The 19133-nt window shown below is 50.0% G+C and overlaps 2 protein-coding genes across 2 annotated transcripts in view; one reads left to right on the forward strand and one right to left on the reverse strand.

The window, feature by feature from the left end:
* Positions 1-13896, reverse strand: CHCHD4 (coiled-coil-helix-coiled-coil-helix domain containing 4). Its single transcript, XM_036738098.1, has 3 exons — positions 13816-13896; positions 4707-4805; positions 1-619 (listed from the first exon to the last, which is right to left on the reverse strand). The coding sequence occupies exons 1-3, from the start codon at positions 13835-13837 to the stop codon at positions 300-302; spliced, it is 441 nt and encodes a 146-aa protein (XP_036593993.1). The 5' UTR covers positions 13838-13896; the 3' UTR covers positions 1-299.
* Positions 13738-19133, forward strand: part of TMEM43 (transmembrane protein 43) — a 19719-nt gene continuing 14323 nt past the window's right edge. Inside the window, exons 1-2 of the mRNA XM_036738097.1 lie at positions 13738-14394; positions 17864-18013. Of these exons, the coding sequence (XP_036593992.1) occupies positions 14383-14394; positions 17864-18013 (162 nt within the window). The 5' untranslated portion in view covers positions 13738-14382. The remainder of the gene's footprint in view (positions 14395-17863; positions 18014-19133) is intronic.

A 19133-nucleotide genomic window follows, 5' to 3' on the forward strand; every position in this document is an offset into this window, starting at 1 on the left:
TGCTCTGGACAAGAATTCAAAAGCAGCAGCTATATTTGCTGAGAGGTTTACATGGTGTACACACACACACGCTCACACAGACACAGAGATACACACACAGAACTCCCATCTTTTTTTCAGTGTTTGTGTCACAGGGTTGAGGCCCCTGACCATCAAAATAAGTTATTTCATATACAGTGCACAAAACATGAAAAGGTAAGAGACTTTCTGTGAAGACCCCCAAAGAGCCATTTTGCACGAGGTCCACACCTCTCTGAAAGGCGCAAAGGCAGGAGACGGGCACCCCCCGTCCGTCTTCATTAGCTGGAGCCCTCCTCTTTGGTCAGAGATGCCCCAGCAGCTGCGGCTGTGGCCGTGGCCGTGGCCGCTGCCGTGGCCCCCTCCGCGCCCTCGCTCTCTTTCTCTTCTTCGTCCTCCTCCTGGGGATAGAGGTCTGGGTACTTCTGCATGCATTCTTGCATGGCCCGGAATTGATCCACACAGTCTGAACCTTTGACTTCCTCTGTGCTGTAATGGAAACAGGAGAAGGCCGACTTGAACTGTTCTCCACAGGGACCACTGGCCATTCCCCCGAGACATGGGCAGTTCCAATTAATGTCTCCATTGGGCAGTATCAAACCTGCAGGGAGGAGGGAACAGAGCTTTAGAATGTCAGGGGTGTCCTCCGAAGTCTGGGGAAAAAGAAAACCATCTTGTAGGGACAGGCCGCTGACCACAAGAACTGGGAGGGCCTACGGCAGTCCAGGGGGCCCGGGACCCTGGCTTGATCCCTGTGCCACAAAGGGGAGAAATCCAGTTTTTCCTGGCTCAATGATTGTGTCCTGGTCATGGCCCAGAATCAGAGAATGTTAGAGCTGGAAAGAACCTTAGAAATCTCTCCCAACTCTCTCATTTCAGAGGTAAGAGGTGAGGGGGGACGGTCATGCAGCAAGGGAGTATCAAAGGCAGAACCAGAACCCAGGTCTCAAGTTTCAGTCCAGGGCACTTTCCTCTATACCATCTGCTCCCTCCATAGCCACTTGATAAAGAAACCCCACAGCTCCTAAGCAGACTACTCTCAGGGAAAAAGTGGACATGAGCACATGGGGCAGGGTCAAGAGCACTGGGTGTGGAATCTGGGAGCCTGAGTTCAAATTCCAGCTCCTCTCTGGGAGCCTTTGGGCGGACCACTTCACTGATCTGGGCCTCAGTTTCCTCATCTGTCAAGTGAGAGCGCTTGACTTGAGGACCTCTAAGGCCTCTTCTCCCAACGCCAAATTCTAGATCTCGTCCTAAAACAAGAGGCCAATGGGGGGGAGGGGGAAGTTAAAGGTTTCCTCATCAGCTCTAAGACCCCATCGATGACCTCACTTCTTGCCATCTGGATGCGATTGACAGCCATCCGTTACAAACCAAGAAAACTCACTGGCTGTGGTGCTGACAGCCCTAAAATTAGGCCGACCCTGCGAGGAGAGTCTCTGCCGCTAAGTACAAGCGTGCCCCCTCCGCACAGACTCCCTGTTGTCTCTCCCACCTACACTGCAAATGTGGTCGATAAAGTGCTAATAGCAAAGTGCTGCCTCAGCTGCCCCCTTCAAACTCTGCAGCGGGAGCCTCTGTGTATTCTGGGCACTCTCCCTGCCCAGGCCCAGCGGCTGTCCCCACGGCACTGACCTCCAGCCACTGAAGGCCCCTCCGGCCCACCTCTTGGCAGAGAGATCTGGATTCTAAGAGGCTCTGAGTCACGGGTCCCAGAGGACCACCAGGGCATCAGATAATTCAACAAGGAGAAAAAGGTACCCCCCTCCCAAATACATCGTGGGGTTCACTGCTTTGGGCCCTAATTTTACTCAAGTCTTTACAAAAGGCAAATAGTTTGATACTCCAGGGAATAACCCCTGCCAGCTCAGAGAACCCCAGTCACCAGGCTCAGAAGCAGCAGCCTGGAAAGGCACAGGCCCATTCACATGGATAAAATATGACTTTTTGGAGATGCTGACTCAGTTTCCTTTGCCAGTGAACCAAAGATGTGTGGCTGGGTGGGAAAAACACTGACTCTGAAGCCAAGGGTCTGAGTTCAAATCCCAGCTCAAATTCTTATCACCTCTTTGACCCTCTCCAGGCTTCAGTGTTCTCTTCTGTACAATGGGGGTGGGAGTGAAATCAGTTCTGAATTCACCATCCTGTAATAAACGACCTGTAAACTTTCTTTAGGGATCAATCTGGGCAAATGCTGCCCCCTGGAGGTTCTGTGTCAGGCCTGCTTTCCCTTCAGATGCTCCTTCATGTCAATCAGCTCCTTGTGTGTGTGCCTGCCCCCATGCATGCCCAGTGGGGGCTGTGGCTTTACTGAGCCTAGGGCTATGTCACAGACTTGTGAGCCAATGTGGGAAAGGGAGCCCATGTCTGGTGGTCTAAAGCCAGAATGCCAGCAGAGCAGCCAGCAAGACATATTCACCTGAGGAGAATGTTCTCCTATCGACCCAGTCCCATACAAAATCAAGCTGGGTGGCTGCTTCAATGGGCCTTTCTAAATCGCCATGGCTTCCAGTCAGTATGGCATGCCAGAGCCTCAGAAACTAGGCCAGGATGGACAAGCACTGGGCTTTGAGCCAGGAGGGCCAGGCTCTCGGGCAACCATGGGCCCAGGACTAAACCAGCCAGATGACCCAGGGCATGTCCTTTTTCCGCTCTGGGCCTCAGTTTCAAATCCACACTTGAAAATGGCCAAGGTGGGTCTGGAAGTACCCAAGTCTCTTTTGCAGTCCCTGTCTCTAGGTCCTCTTTAGAGACCGTCCCCAGCTCCACAGGTCCCTGGGTACCCTGACCCTGTACCTGGGAGCTGTCAAGCTGAGCGCATCTACCCAGAACCCCACCCCTAACAAGTGGCTGGGCAAGGAAAACCCTGTCCTAGATAGCCTTTCAGACACTGGGGAAAAGCAGGAAAATTGTGTTAAGAATTAAACCAATGAACACGCCACACGTTATCTCTCATATACGAAAAATACCAAAGATGGATTCTCCACCACATTATAAAGCCTTTACCAACAATTTCCTCAACTTGTTCCAAGGCGACAAAATTCACTGCATACAATTCTTCTACAAGTGAAAACTATAACAATAACAATCTGTATAAGAAAAAGGCAGCTAGGCCACACCAGACAGTTTACTTCAAGCACTGTCTGTTACAACAACCCTCCTACATGAAAAGGACTGGGACGGTCCCTCTGAATTTGCTCTAACAGGACCATGACCTTTTCTTCCCAGTTGCTCTGACCTCTTAACACCATTCTTTGGAATTAGACAAGGGGGATTCCATTTCCACCCCGCCCCCATGCCAACCTTATGCCCCAAAAAGGAGCAGGCAAAGGCCCTTAGGGCTGGACTGCCCACCTGAAGCTTCCTGGTTCCCCTCCCACCTCCTTGGCCATGCACAAAGAAGGGAAGAAAGCCTAAAATAATTCATAGTTTAATGCAACTGGCCTACTAATAACTTTACATGTTTCCTTTTGGGACTGCTCCCTAGAGTCGATGCTAAATTTCCCGAGTACTGGTCTGAAGAATCTTTACAACATTTAGTGGAAAAGTGCTCTTTGGATGATTAGACTTCTCTAGCTTTTAAACTCTAACTGAAGATTTCACAGTTGTTTAGCTGAGTCAAGAAGCAAAAGCCAACTCTTTATCTCACTTTGACCACCCACCACAACTTGTGCCTCCATAGGGCCACACCTCCAGCTTCCCTGGTGTGGGTGCTTCCTTCTTCATCCGAGACCAAACTGCTTCCCCAACTGTGCAGATGCAGTGTGAGAGCTGCCATCCCTCCCCGTCCACCTGAGGACACTGCGCTTCTGTGACCCTAACTGGGCCAGGCCCACAGGCTAGCCCAGCAGGATAAGCTCACGAGGGTCTAGTCTAAGGCAGGGCTTCTTCAGCTGGCATCTGTGAACTTGTTTTAAAATACATTCTGCTAAGTACATTTCAATATGACGGCTGTCCTTTGTAAGCCAAAAGATTCCATTTTATGTATTTAAAAGCATTATTCTGAGGAGAGGTCCCCGCAGACTTCGCCAGACCATCATACCCAAAGCTTAAGACCCGCTAGTCTAGAGGAAGGCAAACAGAAGGGGGAACGGCCTTCAGTTCATTGAGGATTTAACAGGGAGAGCTCGTCCACAGTGAAAGGGGCAAAGGCTCTGCCACAGGCTGGATGAGATGGCCTGCTTGACCTCTGAGGTCCTGTGAGGCCTTCCCACCCTGGCTCACCTTGTCAGAGCTTGTGCTCCACCGGCCAGGCCTTCAAGCCATGAGGGTCCCCTCCATGCTGGGCTCTGTTATGCTATGAGGACTCACCAAATGAAGACATTCTTAACTGCCAACAACCTGCTCCTATAGCATTTTATCATGTCAGACTTTCCCAGAGCCACATTAGCTAAAAGAGCTGATGAAACAGAGGGTAACAGGACTGGCAGCTGCTCTGACCACTCCAGATATTTTAGAAAACAAAACCCAGCAAAACCGAAGAGAGGTTTCAGGTTACTGAGCATGGAGAAAGGGTGACCCTCCAGAAGCTGACCTGTCCCTGCCAGGGCCCTGACCAGCTCCTCAAGTTCATGGGAGAAACTCACTCACAGGCTTCTTTTTACAGGGGATGGTGTGTGAGGATGGGGGGAAGGGTGGTGATGATAGAGAAGAAATCTTCCTGAGCTTAGAAAGGAAGTGCTACTGACCGTGTTCTTCATAGGGATCGTTGGGGTCATCGGCTACCAGCTCAGCATTGCTCGGTGTCTCGTGGTCTTCTTTGGTCACGAATATAATCCGGTCCTTTCCTGACATTTGGAAGAAAGAGCAAAAAAAAGTCCCAGCTAAGTATTAACTTAAACAACACAGTCTACCAACAAGAGCTGTGGTCTGGTATGAGTGCCGGCATTTGTCCATTTATTCACATACCCAGCTATCAAACATATGGCGGCCAGAGCCCCACGCCAGGCGCTCCCCTCACAGAGCTTACATTCATTTGAAAAAGCTTTTCCTAGTCCTGACCAGGGCTCATGGAGCCTTGTATTCAGTTTGAGGCACCCCACTCTGCTACGATACAAACTGGAGAGCAAAAGCCAGGTAAGCAAACTGACTAAGAAGCCTAGTGAACAAACACCCAGTGCATGATACAAACTTAATACACTGAATTCATCTGGAGAAAAATAGACATCTAAGCAAGATGGAAGAAAGATAATCCCATAATGGAACCACTGAGAGAGGAAGCGTCCATCGCCCAATGACCTTAAGTGAAGCAATATTGTTCAGAGGGTAAAGATCTTTTTTTTTTTTGTTGCTCAGTTATCCTCTCAGAGGACCAACAGAAGCTGAGAAAACAGCAATAGCTCATGTCTATATAACGTTTTTCCATCAGTCATTTTTTCAATTGGGTCTGACTCCCCATGACCCATTTTGGGGTTTTCTTGGCAAAGATAATGGAGCGGTTCGCCATTTCCTTCTCCAGCTCATTTTACAGATGAGGAAACCGAGGCAAATAGGGTGAAGTGACTTGCCCAGGGTCACACAGCTACTAAGTGTCTGAGGCTGCATTTGAACTCAAGTCTTCCTGACTCCAAACCCAGCGCTCTAGCTACGATGCCATCTAGCTGCCCACTCAATTTACAAAATGCTTTCCTCACAATAACCCTGAGAAGTATTAGTGCATTATTCCCATCTGACAGTTCAAGAAATTGAGGTTCATAGTGTTTGTGACTTTCCTGCAGGGCTAATGACTATCAGAATAGGGGTTCCGATTTTAAATCCAGCACTCCACCATGTCATGATGACCTGCCTTACTGAAAGGCCTAAGGTCTACGATGAGCCATAACAGGACTAGGGAGATCAGGCTAGATCCTAGCCTGATGTAAGAAGCCATTAAATTGCTCTTTGCTGGACCAAATAATTTCTTTTTTGAGGGGGAAGGCAGGGCAATTGGGGTTAAGTGACTCGTCCAAGGTCACACTGCTAGTAACTGTGTCAAGTGTCTGAGGCCGGATTTGAACTCAGGTCCTCCTGATTCCAAGGCCAGTGCTCTGCTCACTGCACCACCTAGCTAGCCCAGGGCTGAATAATTTCATGTGAGGGTTTGGGGCTGAGTTATTCAATCAGCATTTACTGGCTGTCTGCTGCACCTAAAGTGTCAGAATGGTCCAGTAGTACACATGCACCTTGTCTCGCTCCGGTCCAGGAGTCACTACATAGGGCATGTCAGAGATGAAGATGAGTTAGTTACAAAGCAATTCACTGCATCACAGAGCCCAGATCGATATTGACGGTTGTCAATGTGAGAACAAACAGCACTGGGGAGGTGTCCTGGGTTAGGAGACCTGGGAGACTCATTCTTCTCATCCTGGTTTTGCCACCGAACAGCCGGATGACTTCGGACAAGTCCTTCAAAGCCTCTGTGCCTCCTTCCTCATTACAACCACATTTTTTAGAATTTCAAAGCAATTTGCAAAATATTTAAAAGTGATCAGCTCTTGTGTAGAAATGAGGGGGATGGATTAAATCATCTCTCTTCTCTCTCTCTTTTTACATAGTTGGTTTTGGCATCACTTTAATCTACCACTGTATTTCTACCTCATCCACTGAACCATCCCTTCTTAGAAGAAATAAAGACAAGCTGAGATAACACTGAGATGAACCAATATCACCCCCTGAGTCTGGGACCCAGACTCACCCACCTCTGCCAAAAAAAAAAAATAGGCCTGGATTGTCCTTTCTAGCTCTGACACGCCGATCTCAGGTTGCTGTTGCTGGAGGTTACCTCTGTGTGGGGGCCGAGAGAGAGAGAGAGAGAGAGAGGGAGAGAGGGAGGGAGGGGATGTACTCAAGGACCTGACTGTGCCATGGATGTAGCACACAAGAAAAGATGACGACCGATGACAAAGTTGTGGCCTACAGAAGCAAACACAAATGACTCGGTGCACATAGAGCAATCAATCAATCAATATTTATTAAACACCTACTATGTGCCAGGCACTGTGCTAAGTCCAGCTAGTCTCAGGGTGCTCACCCATAAAAGGAAGGGGCTAGAAGAGAGGATCTCTAAAAGCCCCGAACACTCAAATAGTCTAGAATCCAGGGCCCTTTTGTGCCCACGGGGGTGGGCAATCACCCACCAGGTCACACGGGAAAGAAACAAGTTAAGATTCTTCAAATGGCACCTCACCAGGCACCGCATGATTAAGGGTCATTTTCTCCTCGAAAAATAACACAAACAGGATAAAAACCACCCTAGATCCTGGACTGTTTATGTGACAGCAGACAGTACTCCAGCACCTGCTTCTGAATGTTTAAGGCAATCTCTAACCTAATGAACTTCATTGTAGAGTTATGGGATCTGAGAGCTGGAAGGGCCCTTAGGGGTCACCACATCCCATCCGTCCATCTATAATACATGGCAATAATACTTACAGAGCCCCTACTACGTGCCAGGCACTGTGCTAAGCATCTCACAAACATTACCTCATTTGATCCTAATAACCTGTGGGGAGGGGGTGCTATTATTACCATTCTTTCACAAATGAGGAAACTAAGTCAGCCAGAGGCGAACTTGAACTCGGTCTTCCTGACTGCAGGTCCAGCATTCTATCCTCTCTGCCACCTGCTGCCCCATCCAGCTGTCTGTCGGTCCATCTGTGCACTCTCTTACATCCAACCTCCAACCAATAACAGCTCATCTACAGCAGCCAGGGGTTGTCATGTGGTTTCTCCGGTGCAGGACAAAGAGCCAAAGATCTGGGCTCCGAGGAAGACGTGGGTGGAGATCCTAGGCCATGGGTCACTTCTCTAGGCTTAGTCTTATCTGCCAAGCTGTGAGGAGTTTCAGGCTGGGCCTCAATAAATCCAGGGGTCCCATCTATCTCTTGATCCATGATCCTGGCCAGGATGGGGCATCCACACGGGGTGGTATGGACTAACCGAGAGCGGTCTACCTGGCCTTGAGCGCTGGCTGACTTTGGAAGCCTGGAAACCCTCTGCTCTTTGTGGCTGAAGTCCCCCGCTGTCCAACACACTTCACATCCCTGTACCATGGGCCATCCTCCTACCTGGTAACCCTTCTCCTGCCCCTATTCTGAAGCCCTTGACCCATAGGACTTCTAGATCAGGCACAATTCAGGCTAGAACCTTCCAGCTTCTGAGCTGCCTGTGAGCTCAGGACGGCAGACTCATGAGCCTGCCCGAAGAGAAAGCCTCCCTTCCTAATCTGCTGCCTTGACCCCTGGGTGGCCATGACCCCTTGGCTGTGCCAGCTGTCTGGACCCTGGAACTGCCTGAGCTGCCCTGAAACAGAAACCCAGGTGTCTGAGCTCCTTCCACAGCCTGAGGACCAAGCAGCTGAGGCTCCCTGCTCATAGACCTTCCCTGTCATTCACATGAAGCGGCTCAGGCTTGATCCCATCTGGAGGTGCAAGGCTTGCCTCCAGCACAAGGCCTTTCCAGGGCAGCCTTCCCTTGTCACTCCAGTCTCCTATGCCATTGGGTGCCTCCAGTTAAAAGCCACATGGCCTTCTCTTGTAGACTCTTCTTTAAGCTTGCCAAATAAAAGTATCTCCTGATTTTTAGCACCGACTAGCTCACTGGGCTAGCCCCGGATCCCACTAGCTCTCTGACAATGGGCAAGACTCAGGCCCTCTGAACCTTACCTGTTTCTTTGTCTCTTAACATGGGAATAGTAACCCACCCCCTCCAACTCAACAAACCTGGTGGGGGAACACAGCTATTCTGGCTGGCAAAGCTTCCTCTTATACACCTGGGGTGGACAGTGGTCATTAAACACTGCCGGAGCCTGGGCCAGAATCTCCCTTCCAGCTACTTTCACCCACCTCTTGTTCTCCAAACTAAACCAAACCAGTCTAATCTCTTCTTCTGGGATATCTGACAGCAGCAATCGCACTGTCTCTTCGGCTTTAATATCCTCAGTTCCTTCAACTGTTCCTCAGATGATATTTCATACTCAATGTCCTTTCTTAAAACAGGGCTCCCAGAAGTGAACAGAACACTCTAGATGGGGAGGGGGATGGAGAGCGCCTTAAATGTGTCCCAAAGCACTTCACAATGTTATCTCATTATAGCCTCTCAACAACTTTAGGAGGCAGGTGCTATCTCATTCTCCTCATTTTAAAGATGAGGAAAGCAGAAATGAAGTGACTGGGCCAGGGTCACACAGCTAGTAAGTGTCTGAGGCCAGACGACAGCAGGACTGCTCTTTTCTCTTGACCTGGCAGCTAGACTTTATCAAAGCAACCTGGAAATGTGCCAGCTCCTTTAGTTCCCTTTAAATGTCTCCTGGACTTGGGCACCAACGACCTTGACCTAACAGGCAATGGCTGGATTAATTCCATTACAGCCAGTCAGAGCTGAAACATGACTGGGAGGTTCTTTTGCGTCCTAAAACAGCAAATCCACAAAGACCCACCAGACCAAAGCCAGGTCCTGAGAGATGGAGTCTTATCTTCCTCCTCCCCTCACCCTCACCCCTTCATTCTGAAGAAGTGAAAACTGGGATTCAGAGAGAGGGAAAGACTACTTTAGGCTGAGAACTAGAGTCTTCCTACTTTGTTGTCCAAAGCCCCGGGTTAAAACTGAGGCTCTCAAAGGGAGCTCCAAAGGTGGAGATCAGTGCTCTATCCAGTGTCTAAATCTGCTGCCTGACCAGGGGCTCTCTGATCTCTGCTTGAAAGACTCCAGGGACAGGGCATGGCTAAACAGGACACCCTGATCCTTCAAGAGGCAGCTCTAACGGTTCAAACTTCCCCCTAGCTAGCAGGTTCAGACACGCCTTCTCATAATGTCACTGATGCATTTTTAATTTCAGCTCTCTGAAGCATCTTCACTAGCTAGGTCTGCTCCTTTCTTCCACAGGACAAGGCTTTAGATACGTGAATACAGCTAGAGATAGCCAAACACTCGTCTTACAGGAATCATTCACAAGAGCATGGGGCATGTGCCCAAAGGGATCTGATAGGCATTCACCCAGTACCATGTGTTAGAAAAAGACTTGGATCAGGAGCCAGAGGAGGGCTCAACCTCAGTGCCAGTCACTGACCTGGGACAAACCTCTGGGTCTGTTTCATTTTTCACAAAGTAAGGGTCCTGCCAGGGCCTGCCTCATCAGCCAATGCTGGAGAACAACTGAAACAAAGCCAGCTGTACAAGATCTTTGAGAACCATGGGAGGAATTCTTCTCACCAGGACTGAAGGGCAGGCCCAGGGACCCCCCAGCGCAGAAAGAGTGCCAAGGCTCTAAAATGAAGGCCAGGTGAGGGACTATTCTGAGTTGTGTCCAGGCACTCAATCTTACGGACTCTGAATCTGACAGAATTCAGAAGAGAGTTAATATAATACAAGGAGAGCCTTTTCTGAGGGACATGGCTCTTTTATACACATCTCAAGGAGCCAGACTCTTCAAGAAGCCAACAGTTAGAAGTCATTAAAAACTAGTTTAGGGGCAGCTAGGTGGTGCAAGGGATAGAGTGCCAGGCCAGGAGTCAGAAAGACTCATCTTCATGAGTTCAAATCTGACCTCAGATACTTATTAGCTGGGTGACTCAAGGCAAGTTACTGAACCCTGCTTGCCTCGGTCTCCTCATTTGTAAAATGAGCTGAAGAAGCAAATGGCAAACTGTTCCAGTATTTCTGCCAAAAAAACCCAAATGGGGTCATGCAGAGTTGGATGCAACTGACCAACAAAAATACAAACTAGTTTGGCTAATCATAAGCAAAGGTTTAACAGGTTGTGGTTTGTTCTTGATTCTCAAAGAGGACCATGACATCAGGAAGATGATGCCATGACTTGCAAGTGAATTGAATTACAGTGAGGCAGGGCTGTGCAGTTACCAGCCTCACTTTCTCCTCCAGAGCCATCTGGGCCCAGTGGTCAGACAGAGATCAGGACTTCTGGGCTTCATAGGTGAAAGGTTTAAAGAGGAGGCAGTCCCAGAGCAGGAAGCCTGCTGCTCTTCCCCAGTGCTGCTCGCCCAGCTGCCTCAGAAGCCCCCTCCCTCCCCTCCTTTCAGCCAGCTGAACATTACTTTTCACTCTGCAGACTTCACACAGCCTTCTCTCCCCGAATGTGTTTTATAGTAATGACGATTTATTCTCTTCAGTGGGTGAGGATCTGCTCCTTCCTACCACCAGAGAGGCAATGAGAAAATGTTGGTAAAACAGCTTCTAACTGGAAAGAACCAGGTCAATGTGGGTGGAGTGTTACCACCTACTGGTAGTAGCATTGTGGGTGAAGCCAGAAGTGTGCCGCCCTCCAGGAGTCTGAAGTCCAGTCCCTCCCTCTTTAGCCTAGTAACAGGCACCATCCAGAAGGACCTGGTGACCAAAGGGATGTGCTTCAGAGAAAAAGGAACCTATGATCCAGGCCAAAGGGCCTACACCTGAGGGAACTGTGAATGTTCTCCAGTTACAGAGAGTCTGGGGAAGAATGGCTGGGTTTAAAAAACAAAAAGGCACTAGGGTAAATTCAGGCAGGTCAGGCTGCAAGTGATGGGAAGAAGGCAGTTTCTGCCCATGTGGCAGGATCACACCTGACACCCCAGTGGTAAGGAAGGCATGCTTGCTTTCCGGTCTGAATTGAGGATTTCATTAGAGCTCTCGGTGAAGAAAATGCTGCTGATGAGAATCTGCCACACTTCTAGAGCTTTTGGTTTAAGCTAGGCAATTCGCCTGGGGTCTCAGCTCCAGTATCTGTAGGTGTGGAGGGGGTGGGGGCTGGGCAGCAGAATGCCCCACCCCTCACCAAGCTGCCAAAACTAGAAATAACAAAAGCATTCTGCAAACCCTAAAGAGCCACACAAACATGGGCTATTGTGACTGCAACAGAACCACAGCGCAGAGACACAGGGGTGGCCCCCATCTCAACACCTCAGCATGAAAGCCTGCTGCATGGCCTCTAAGGCCTTCCACAATTTGGCTCGGAACTATCTTTCCTACTGTTCCCCTTCGTGTACTATGGGTTCCAGCCAAACTAGACCACTAGATGTCCCTTGGTCTTGTCCTTTCTCCCTGCATTCCCCACTCCTTTGTCATTTCCCTCCCCCACCCTTTCAGGTTTTCCATTTTCAAGACCAATTCGGGTGCTACTTTCCTCATGAAACATTCTCTGGTTTCCATTTTACCATTTTTCGAATTTGTAAGCTTAACACGATGTCAAAAGCTAAGGAAAACAATGCAAAATGCAGGTTTAAAATGATGTTTGAGAAAATTAGAGTCCTAAAGGTTTGGCCAAGACTAAATGAAGATGATTCGGGCACTGTACTGTGTAGGCTGAAAGACACATGTCCCTCCACCCGGGCTTCAGGGTGAGCAGAGAATCTCAGCATTGGAAAGGGCCTCAAGGGGCCATCTAGTCCAGGGATGGGGAACCTGTGGCCTCTGGGTCCTCAAGTGTGGCCCTCTGAATCCAAACTTTGCATTGGCTTTGGATTGCAGGTTCCCCACCTCTGATCTAGTCCAACCCATACCTAACATTATCTTGTCCTCCACTGAGCTTCCACCGTCTTGTTGGTGTCTATCCCATTTTACCTTTCTTGGGGGGAGGGGCTGTCAACTTTAGAATAAGACCTCCGTTACTGATGTATCGGTATTAACTTTATTATTCCTCATTGCACCCCTTTCCTCCCAACCCCAAACGTCCAGTATTTAGCACAGGTTTTTTGAGGTGGAAAGCATGCATTCATTCAATTTGTCGGGCACATTCCAAGCAGCATTTAACAACAAAATGCATCTGCTGGGGGCTGGATGTCTGCTCATTCCTTCAACATGCATTTGCTACATGAATTAATGATGAAACTACGTATGGAATAACTCCGTAAGAAGTTACAGAATAAGAAAATGAGTTTAACCACCTGCTACAGTATTGAGGTAAGGACAGCTCGGCAAGTTCAAGTACCCAGAGTGGACTCTAGCAAAGGCACAGTGGGAAGGCACTGACGGAATCTACCCTTCCCGGACCCACAACACCCACAGGGATCCGTATTGATTAGGCTAAAAGAAGCCCGGAGGCCGTACCCTGGATCTCCCAGGGCTCTCCCTCCACCTCGCAGGAAAGGTCTGGTGCGAGTCAGAGACCAGGGGACGCAATAAGGAGCCCATGAAGCCGGGGCCGCTGGGGATGGAAGGGCAGCCCCGGTGAATCCTGCCGATTTAAGTCTGGGTCTCGTAATTACATAATGATGGTCTCCATGATGACCTTGGGCACTCTGCCACGTGCTTCTCCGTTTGTGAAGGTCATTCCTTAGGGCCACTAGGACACCTTTCCAGGTTTTGAGATGAAATCCGCTAAGCCCACTTACGCCGGGAGGGGTCTTTAGGAAGCCTAAGGTCCGACTTCATTTTACAGGATCCTCTGGGGAAATGACTAGTGTAAGATCACCCGGGGAGTTAACGGTGTAGTCTGGGCTGGGAACTCCGGCTGCCTCGGGGTTGGGGGAACGGCCAGAGGGCCCCAGTTTCCAGAAGGTCCGGGGCTTGACCTCCTGACCCCCGGGGCGTTGCAAGTGCTCAGGGGGACGGAGGCGGCGAGAAAGTCCAGGGGTCCGAGCGGGGCGGCCCAGCGCAGCCTGCATCAGCCCGGGCTAAGCCACGCGCGCCGCGCTCAAAAAGCCGGGCCCCAACGTTCGATCGGCCGCGCGCTCGCTCCCCCCTCCCGCGCCTGCGCCCGCCACCGAGGGGGCCGCGTGTCCCCTGCAGGCCCTCGTCCTCCCCGTCTCCATAGCAGCCCCTCGGCCTGGGCTCGCGTCCGCGTCCTCCCCCCGCCTCCCCGCTTCCCTTCGGCCCGGCCGCTCGCACCTTCCTGCCGGCAGTAGGACATGGCTGAGGCCCGGCGGCTCCCGTGGCTCCGGTTCCGACTCGCTCCACACGCCCGTTGCTCCGGCCTCGCGGTGGCCACCAGGCGCCGTGATATCTCTTCGGGCTCCGCCCCCCTTCCCAGGGCCTGCCCCGCGGCGCACCAGCCCGGCCGCTCCCGCCGTCCCGCCGGCCAGCCCGGCGCCCAGCGGCCTACGCCTCCCGAGCTCCTCTAGCCCTAGGAAACTACATGTCCCAGAAGGACGTAGGCCGGGCCGGGCGGAAGGGCCGGGCGGAGGTGCCCCCCCAAATAGAAGACTAGGTTTCCCAGGAAACCTTCCGGCGCGCAGGCGCAGTAGAGCGGTTCGGTTGTCGTGGGTGGTAACTTTGGAGCAGCAAGCCCAGCCTTGTTCCCCGGAGTTTGTGCTTTCGCGGCTCAGGAGCTAGGATTGAGTTTTCCCGGCTCGTGGGGCTCCCGCCGCTTCTCCGGCCAATTGCAGATCCGTCCGCCGCCCTCCGGCGTCTTTGCCCTGCTTTGGAGATCGAGGCAGCAGCAGCTCGAGGCTGACCATGTCCCGGAATGTAAGTGTGTGCCGGCCACCCCACCCAGCCGGGATCTCTGCCGCTCGGCTCCGCCGCTGGCCCGGGGTCTCGGCGGCTGCAGCTCGGGGGGCCCTCGGGAGCCGCATCTGGCCGGCTGGCTGCATGCCCCCTCCTCCTTGTTCCTTGGGTGGCCGGGCTGCCGCGGGTTCTCTTTGGGCGACTTGAACTGCAGGTTGGGCACCGATCTGCACTTGGGTGCTGGGACTGGGTGGGGTGGGCCCCTCCCTCCTGTGCCACTTCTTACAAAGGTGGGAGGGAGCCGCCGGCTGCTGCGGTGACTCACTGTGGCTTCAGAGGGTTTTAAATCTGGAAGAGTTTAGAAATCGGGGTATTTTATTTTTAAATTAAAATTTTGTTTTCAACACACAAGTCTGTATTTCTCCCTCCTTTCCCCTTTTTGTAACAAATAGTTGGCCATGTGCAGAAAGTACCTCCATCTGCCCCGAGTCCATCACCTCTTGTGGGCGGGACTTTTTGCTGTTTTTGCTTTTGGAATGCTTCTCTGCACTAAGGCAATCTAGTGCTTTTGGTGGAGTCTTGCCTTTGTTTGAATCAAGAGTCCCTGATTGGAAACAGTATATGTATACTCCGAGTTTGGCGGTTTGCTTTGGGGCTCACTCATCGGAAGAGTATTAGTGTGATTTGGCCAGAGGAGACTCTGGGTAGCCGTTAAGGAGTGCCCACCTCCCCTTGCAAACCTGTATGTTGGTGCTTCTCCCCGCCCCCCCCCCCACCTGTGTATGTATTGCTATGGACAGACAGAAGCCTGCCTGTTGATTTGTGTTATTTTCCCTGTTCTAATTTCTGTTTGTATTTGCTCTGAAGTTCAGGGTGCTGACTTTCCCCCATGAACTAAGTGAATGATATACTTATGTTTAGTTAAAGTGAGATTGTAAACCCTTTAAAGTTGCCTTCCTTAGAAAAACAGATCAAAGAACCTGTGCTAGCAGCCCTGCTGTGTGCTGGTGTCATTGGCCTTCCACCTCCACAGCAGCTGCTAGCAGCATGGTTGTTACACCTCCCTGTGGGGGGATGGGTAGCATGCTTCATTGTGGGGACTCTGGAGTCAGAGTTGGTCATTTTTTTGAGAAGCTAGGGTCTCTTTGTTAGAAACTATCAGTTAGGAAATCATAGGCTAGAATTCCAGCTTGGATAGTTAGACTAGCTTTGTGGCTGTGGATAAGTCAGTTAACAATTCTAAATTTCTGTTTCCCAATCTCAAAATGGTAATAACTCAGTAAATATTAGGTGCCTACTGTGTGCAAAGCATTGCATTACCTGTAGTGGATAGCACATCGGACTTTGAGTCAGGAAGACCTGGGTTCAGATTCTGTTTCTGGCCTTTACTGCAGCTAGGTGGTATAAGTAATAAAGCCTTGAACCTGGAATCAGAAAGACTTGAGTTCAAATCCAGCCCCAGATGCTTACCACTATGACCCTGGGCAAGTCAGTTAATGTCTTTCTGCCTCAGTTCCCCATCTGAAAAATGGAGATCATAATAGCACCTACCTCACAAAAGTGGTGAGCATCAAATGAGGTAATTTTTGTAAAATGCTCAGCACAGTGCCTGGAACTGTATACAGTAGGCACTATATAAATGCTTATTCCTTTCTTCCTTCCATCCTTACTGGCAACAAGGTCCTGGACAAGTCACTGAACAGCTTTATGTCTCCATTGTTCCACCTGTAAAATGGGGAGAGGGAGTGGACTTTTTGGCTTCCAACCTCTAAATCTGTGCTTCTGTCAGTGATTCTGTGATACAAAAACAAGTCATTGACTCCCTCACTGGACTGTTTTTAGAAAAAATATGATTTGTAAAATTAAATAAGAGTTTGCAGGTGAAGTCTCTGAAGCCAAGTCTTCTGATTTCAGCTCTAGGGCTGTTTCACTGCCCCACAGCTGCTGCCTTGTGATGTGGGTTGGTTAAGTTTAGTTCCAGCCCCCTTGACCTGGTGCTTACTAGGTACAGGGCCCTGAGCCCTCCATGCTGTGGAAGCCGGTGTTAGTCACCAGGCACATTCACGGAGGGCTTTCTGTCTCACAGATCACCTTCCTCACAGGTATCTTGTGAGGTAGGCAGTGTGAGCATTGTGAGGCCGCATGCATGACCTAAGGGGCCGGCTGGAGTCCTGGGCTTGAGCATCAGGAAGATCTGAGTCCATATCTCACCTCTGATACTAACTGTTCATGGGCAAGTCACTTAACTTCTCTAAGACTTAGTTTGCTCACCTGGAAAATGGGGTCTTGGTGCGGCAATGCAGTAATGTATGAAAACTACAAGTGCTGCGTGTCAGTTATTGTATTGCTGTAGAAACAGACTCAGATTGAGCAAGGCGCCATGACAGCCCTTATTATGGTCGGGATGATAAAATTGGCATGTAATGCCAAAGGTGATGGAGAAAGGGCTGGTTTTAGAGTCAGAGGTCCTGAGTTCAAATCCCGGCCCTCTTACCTACTATCTATGTGACTTTGAACACGTTTCTTCACCTCTTTGTGACTCAGTTTCTTCATCTGTAAAATGAGGTTAGACCCAGTGATGGGTGGAGATCCCTTCCAGCTCTAAATGTATCATCTATAGCCTGAGCTAGGTTCTGGGATTGCTTTCCCTCAAGGCACTGTGTAGGGGAGCAAAGTCCTGGGCTGTGTTCTTCCGTTGCCCTCCTCTAAGACTAGGGGAATTTCTTTCTCTTGATGAGGGGATGAGAGACTTTCTCAGGTCCATCCTGTGACCCCCCCAGGGCCCTCACTACTGGGCTGGCTGTTGTGCGCTTTCATAGCCTGTCACAGCCTCAGAGACAGCTCGTTCACGTCCGTTTTATCCTGGGACTCCTACGGAAGCTCTGTGAGGTAGGTAATGCACACGTCACCATCCCTGTTTTGTGGACGAATGAACGAAGGCTCCGAGAGCAGGATGTGTGCACCTCCGAGGCTAGCGGTACCCTGCATGGTGAGATTCCTTCTGGACTGTCTTGGGATGCAGGCCCTGGCCTTGATCTCTAGAGGGAGCATCCTTGTAGGCAGCACTTCATCACCTAGTCCGCAGGTTGTGCAGAAGTTCTTCTCATGTGCTCGGAAGGTCTGGAGTTGAATCCTGGTTCTGACGCTGTCGAGCCATTTGGCAGATTGCTCCACCACTGTTAGCCTCAGTTTGCTCATTTGGAAAATGGGGATATAGGCATATGTGGAGGCTGTATTACAAAGTGCACAAGCCGTTTGTTATTATTACAATTGTGTGCCATAATGTTGTTAGGTAATGTAGTCTTCACACTTTGTAAACAGCTGTGGGAAACAGAAGCTTAGGTGTTGTAGTGGAAAAAAATTGAATAGCATGCATTCTTATAACTATGCTAATGATTCCTAATGGATTTTAAATTAATCACAGATTGATTAGTACTATGATATGTGTATAATATCTGTATATGTTTTGTATCTGCTCCTCCTTTTCTAGTACTCCGATACAAGTAACAGAAAAGAACATGTCAAAATTACAGCTGAGCGGCAGCCGGGCTTCTTGGAGCGTCTCAGTGAAACGTCGGGAGGCATGTTTGTTGGACTGATGACATTTTTACTTTCCTTCTACCTGATCTTTACTAATGAGGTGAGCCACCAGAGCATCAGCATTGCCTTTCCCCGCCTGAGTCTCTCCTGGAGCATCATGGGAGCTGGACACTTGCCTAGAAACTCCCCCTTCCCAAAGGCCCCATGGCTTCATTCTCAGCTTATGTAACACTGAGAGCTGGGAAGACAGCTGTGGAGGTCTGCTTATTCCTCAGTTTCTTGAGTTAGTAAGGCTTGGAGTTTGCAGGTGGGATGCTGAAGAGAGGGACAGTGAAGTAGAAAGGTGGTAGAGGTGAAGATTAACATCCCGCACCACTTTGAATGACTCTTCTCTTCTCTCCCTTGTCTTTTTAACTATGTCTCTCTCTTAAGCCCCCTTTCTAGGGTCCATACCTGCCTCTGGGATTTATATAAAACTCGGTGTGGTGAATCACAGGAAGAGAGAAGTTGCTGTCATTCTAGCAAAATGGGGAAAAGTATACTGACGCCAAAGGTGTTGGTAAAGAAGAGGATGTTAGGGGCGTCATGATATTTCTTTGCAGACTTGAGAAACATATTTAAAAATTTGTTGACTGAATTGCTTCTGTTCCCACCACTCTATTGGGAGAACTTTGGGGTAGGGAGAAGAAAGGGAGAATCTCATGGAAGTTAGTAGAGACACCTTGGATCCATTAATACACTTGTACTTTGGGAGTGGTCAGCGCTCCTGAGGGAACCACTTCTTCCTGGGATATGGCACCTGTGTTGAAATGCTGCTATGGCCAGGCTCTCCTGAAGCAGCCGGTTCCTGTTGTCTCATCAGAGGGCCATCTCCGCCTTTGTCCTGTCCCTTCAGGGTCTTTCTGGTCACTGCGAGAGAGAAAAAAAGCAGCTTATTCTTGTGGCCTGCTTGGAAAAAGGTAGCCATTCTAGAAAAAAGGTGTAGCCAATAGGCTGGTCCTGTATCCTCCACAAAATTTAAATAGTTGCCTGTTCTCTGAATGTGCGCAGACATTGGTGGGAGGCCAAAGGAGGGGGATGGTGTTGTGAAAGGCTTTGATTCTCTTCTACTGCTGAGTGGGTGAAAATAGCCCAAGCCCTTTTCCCCTCCCCGGAATGGGAAAGACGCAGCTAGCAGACAGCAGGAGAGGAGGGCGTGAGAATGATCGGAGCTGGTTGGA

This window comes from Trichosurus vulpecula, chromosome 9, assembly GCF_011100635.1.
Source record: "Trichosurus vulpecula isolate mTriVul1 chromosome 9, mTriVul1.pri, whole genome shotgun sequence".
NCBI lineage: Eukaryota > Metazoa > Chordata > Mammalia > Diprotodontia > Phalangeridae > Trichosurus > Trichosurus vulpecula.

Coding starts and splice junctions, on each gene's coding strand:
- CHCHD4 (XM_036738098.1), bottom strand. CDS start 13,837: ATGTCCTACTGCCGGCAGGAAG. Junction 4,806..13,815: donor GTCCTACTGCCGGCAGGAAG/GTGCGAGCGGCC, acceptor TCCAAATGTCAG/GAAAGGACCGGATTATATTC. Junction 620..4,706: donor CGATCCCTATGAAGAACACG/GTCAGTAGCACT, acceptor TCCTCCCTGCAG/GTTTGATACTGCCCAATGGA.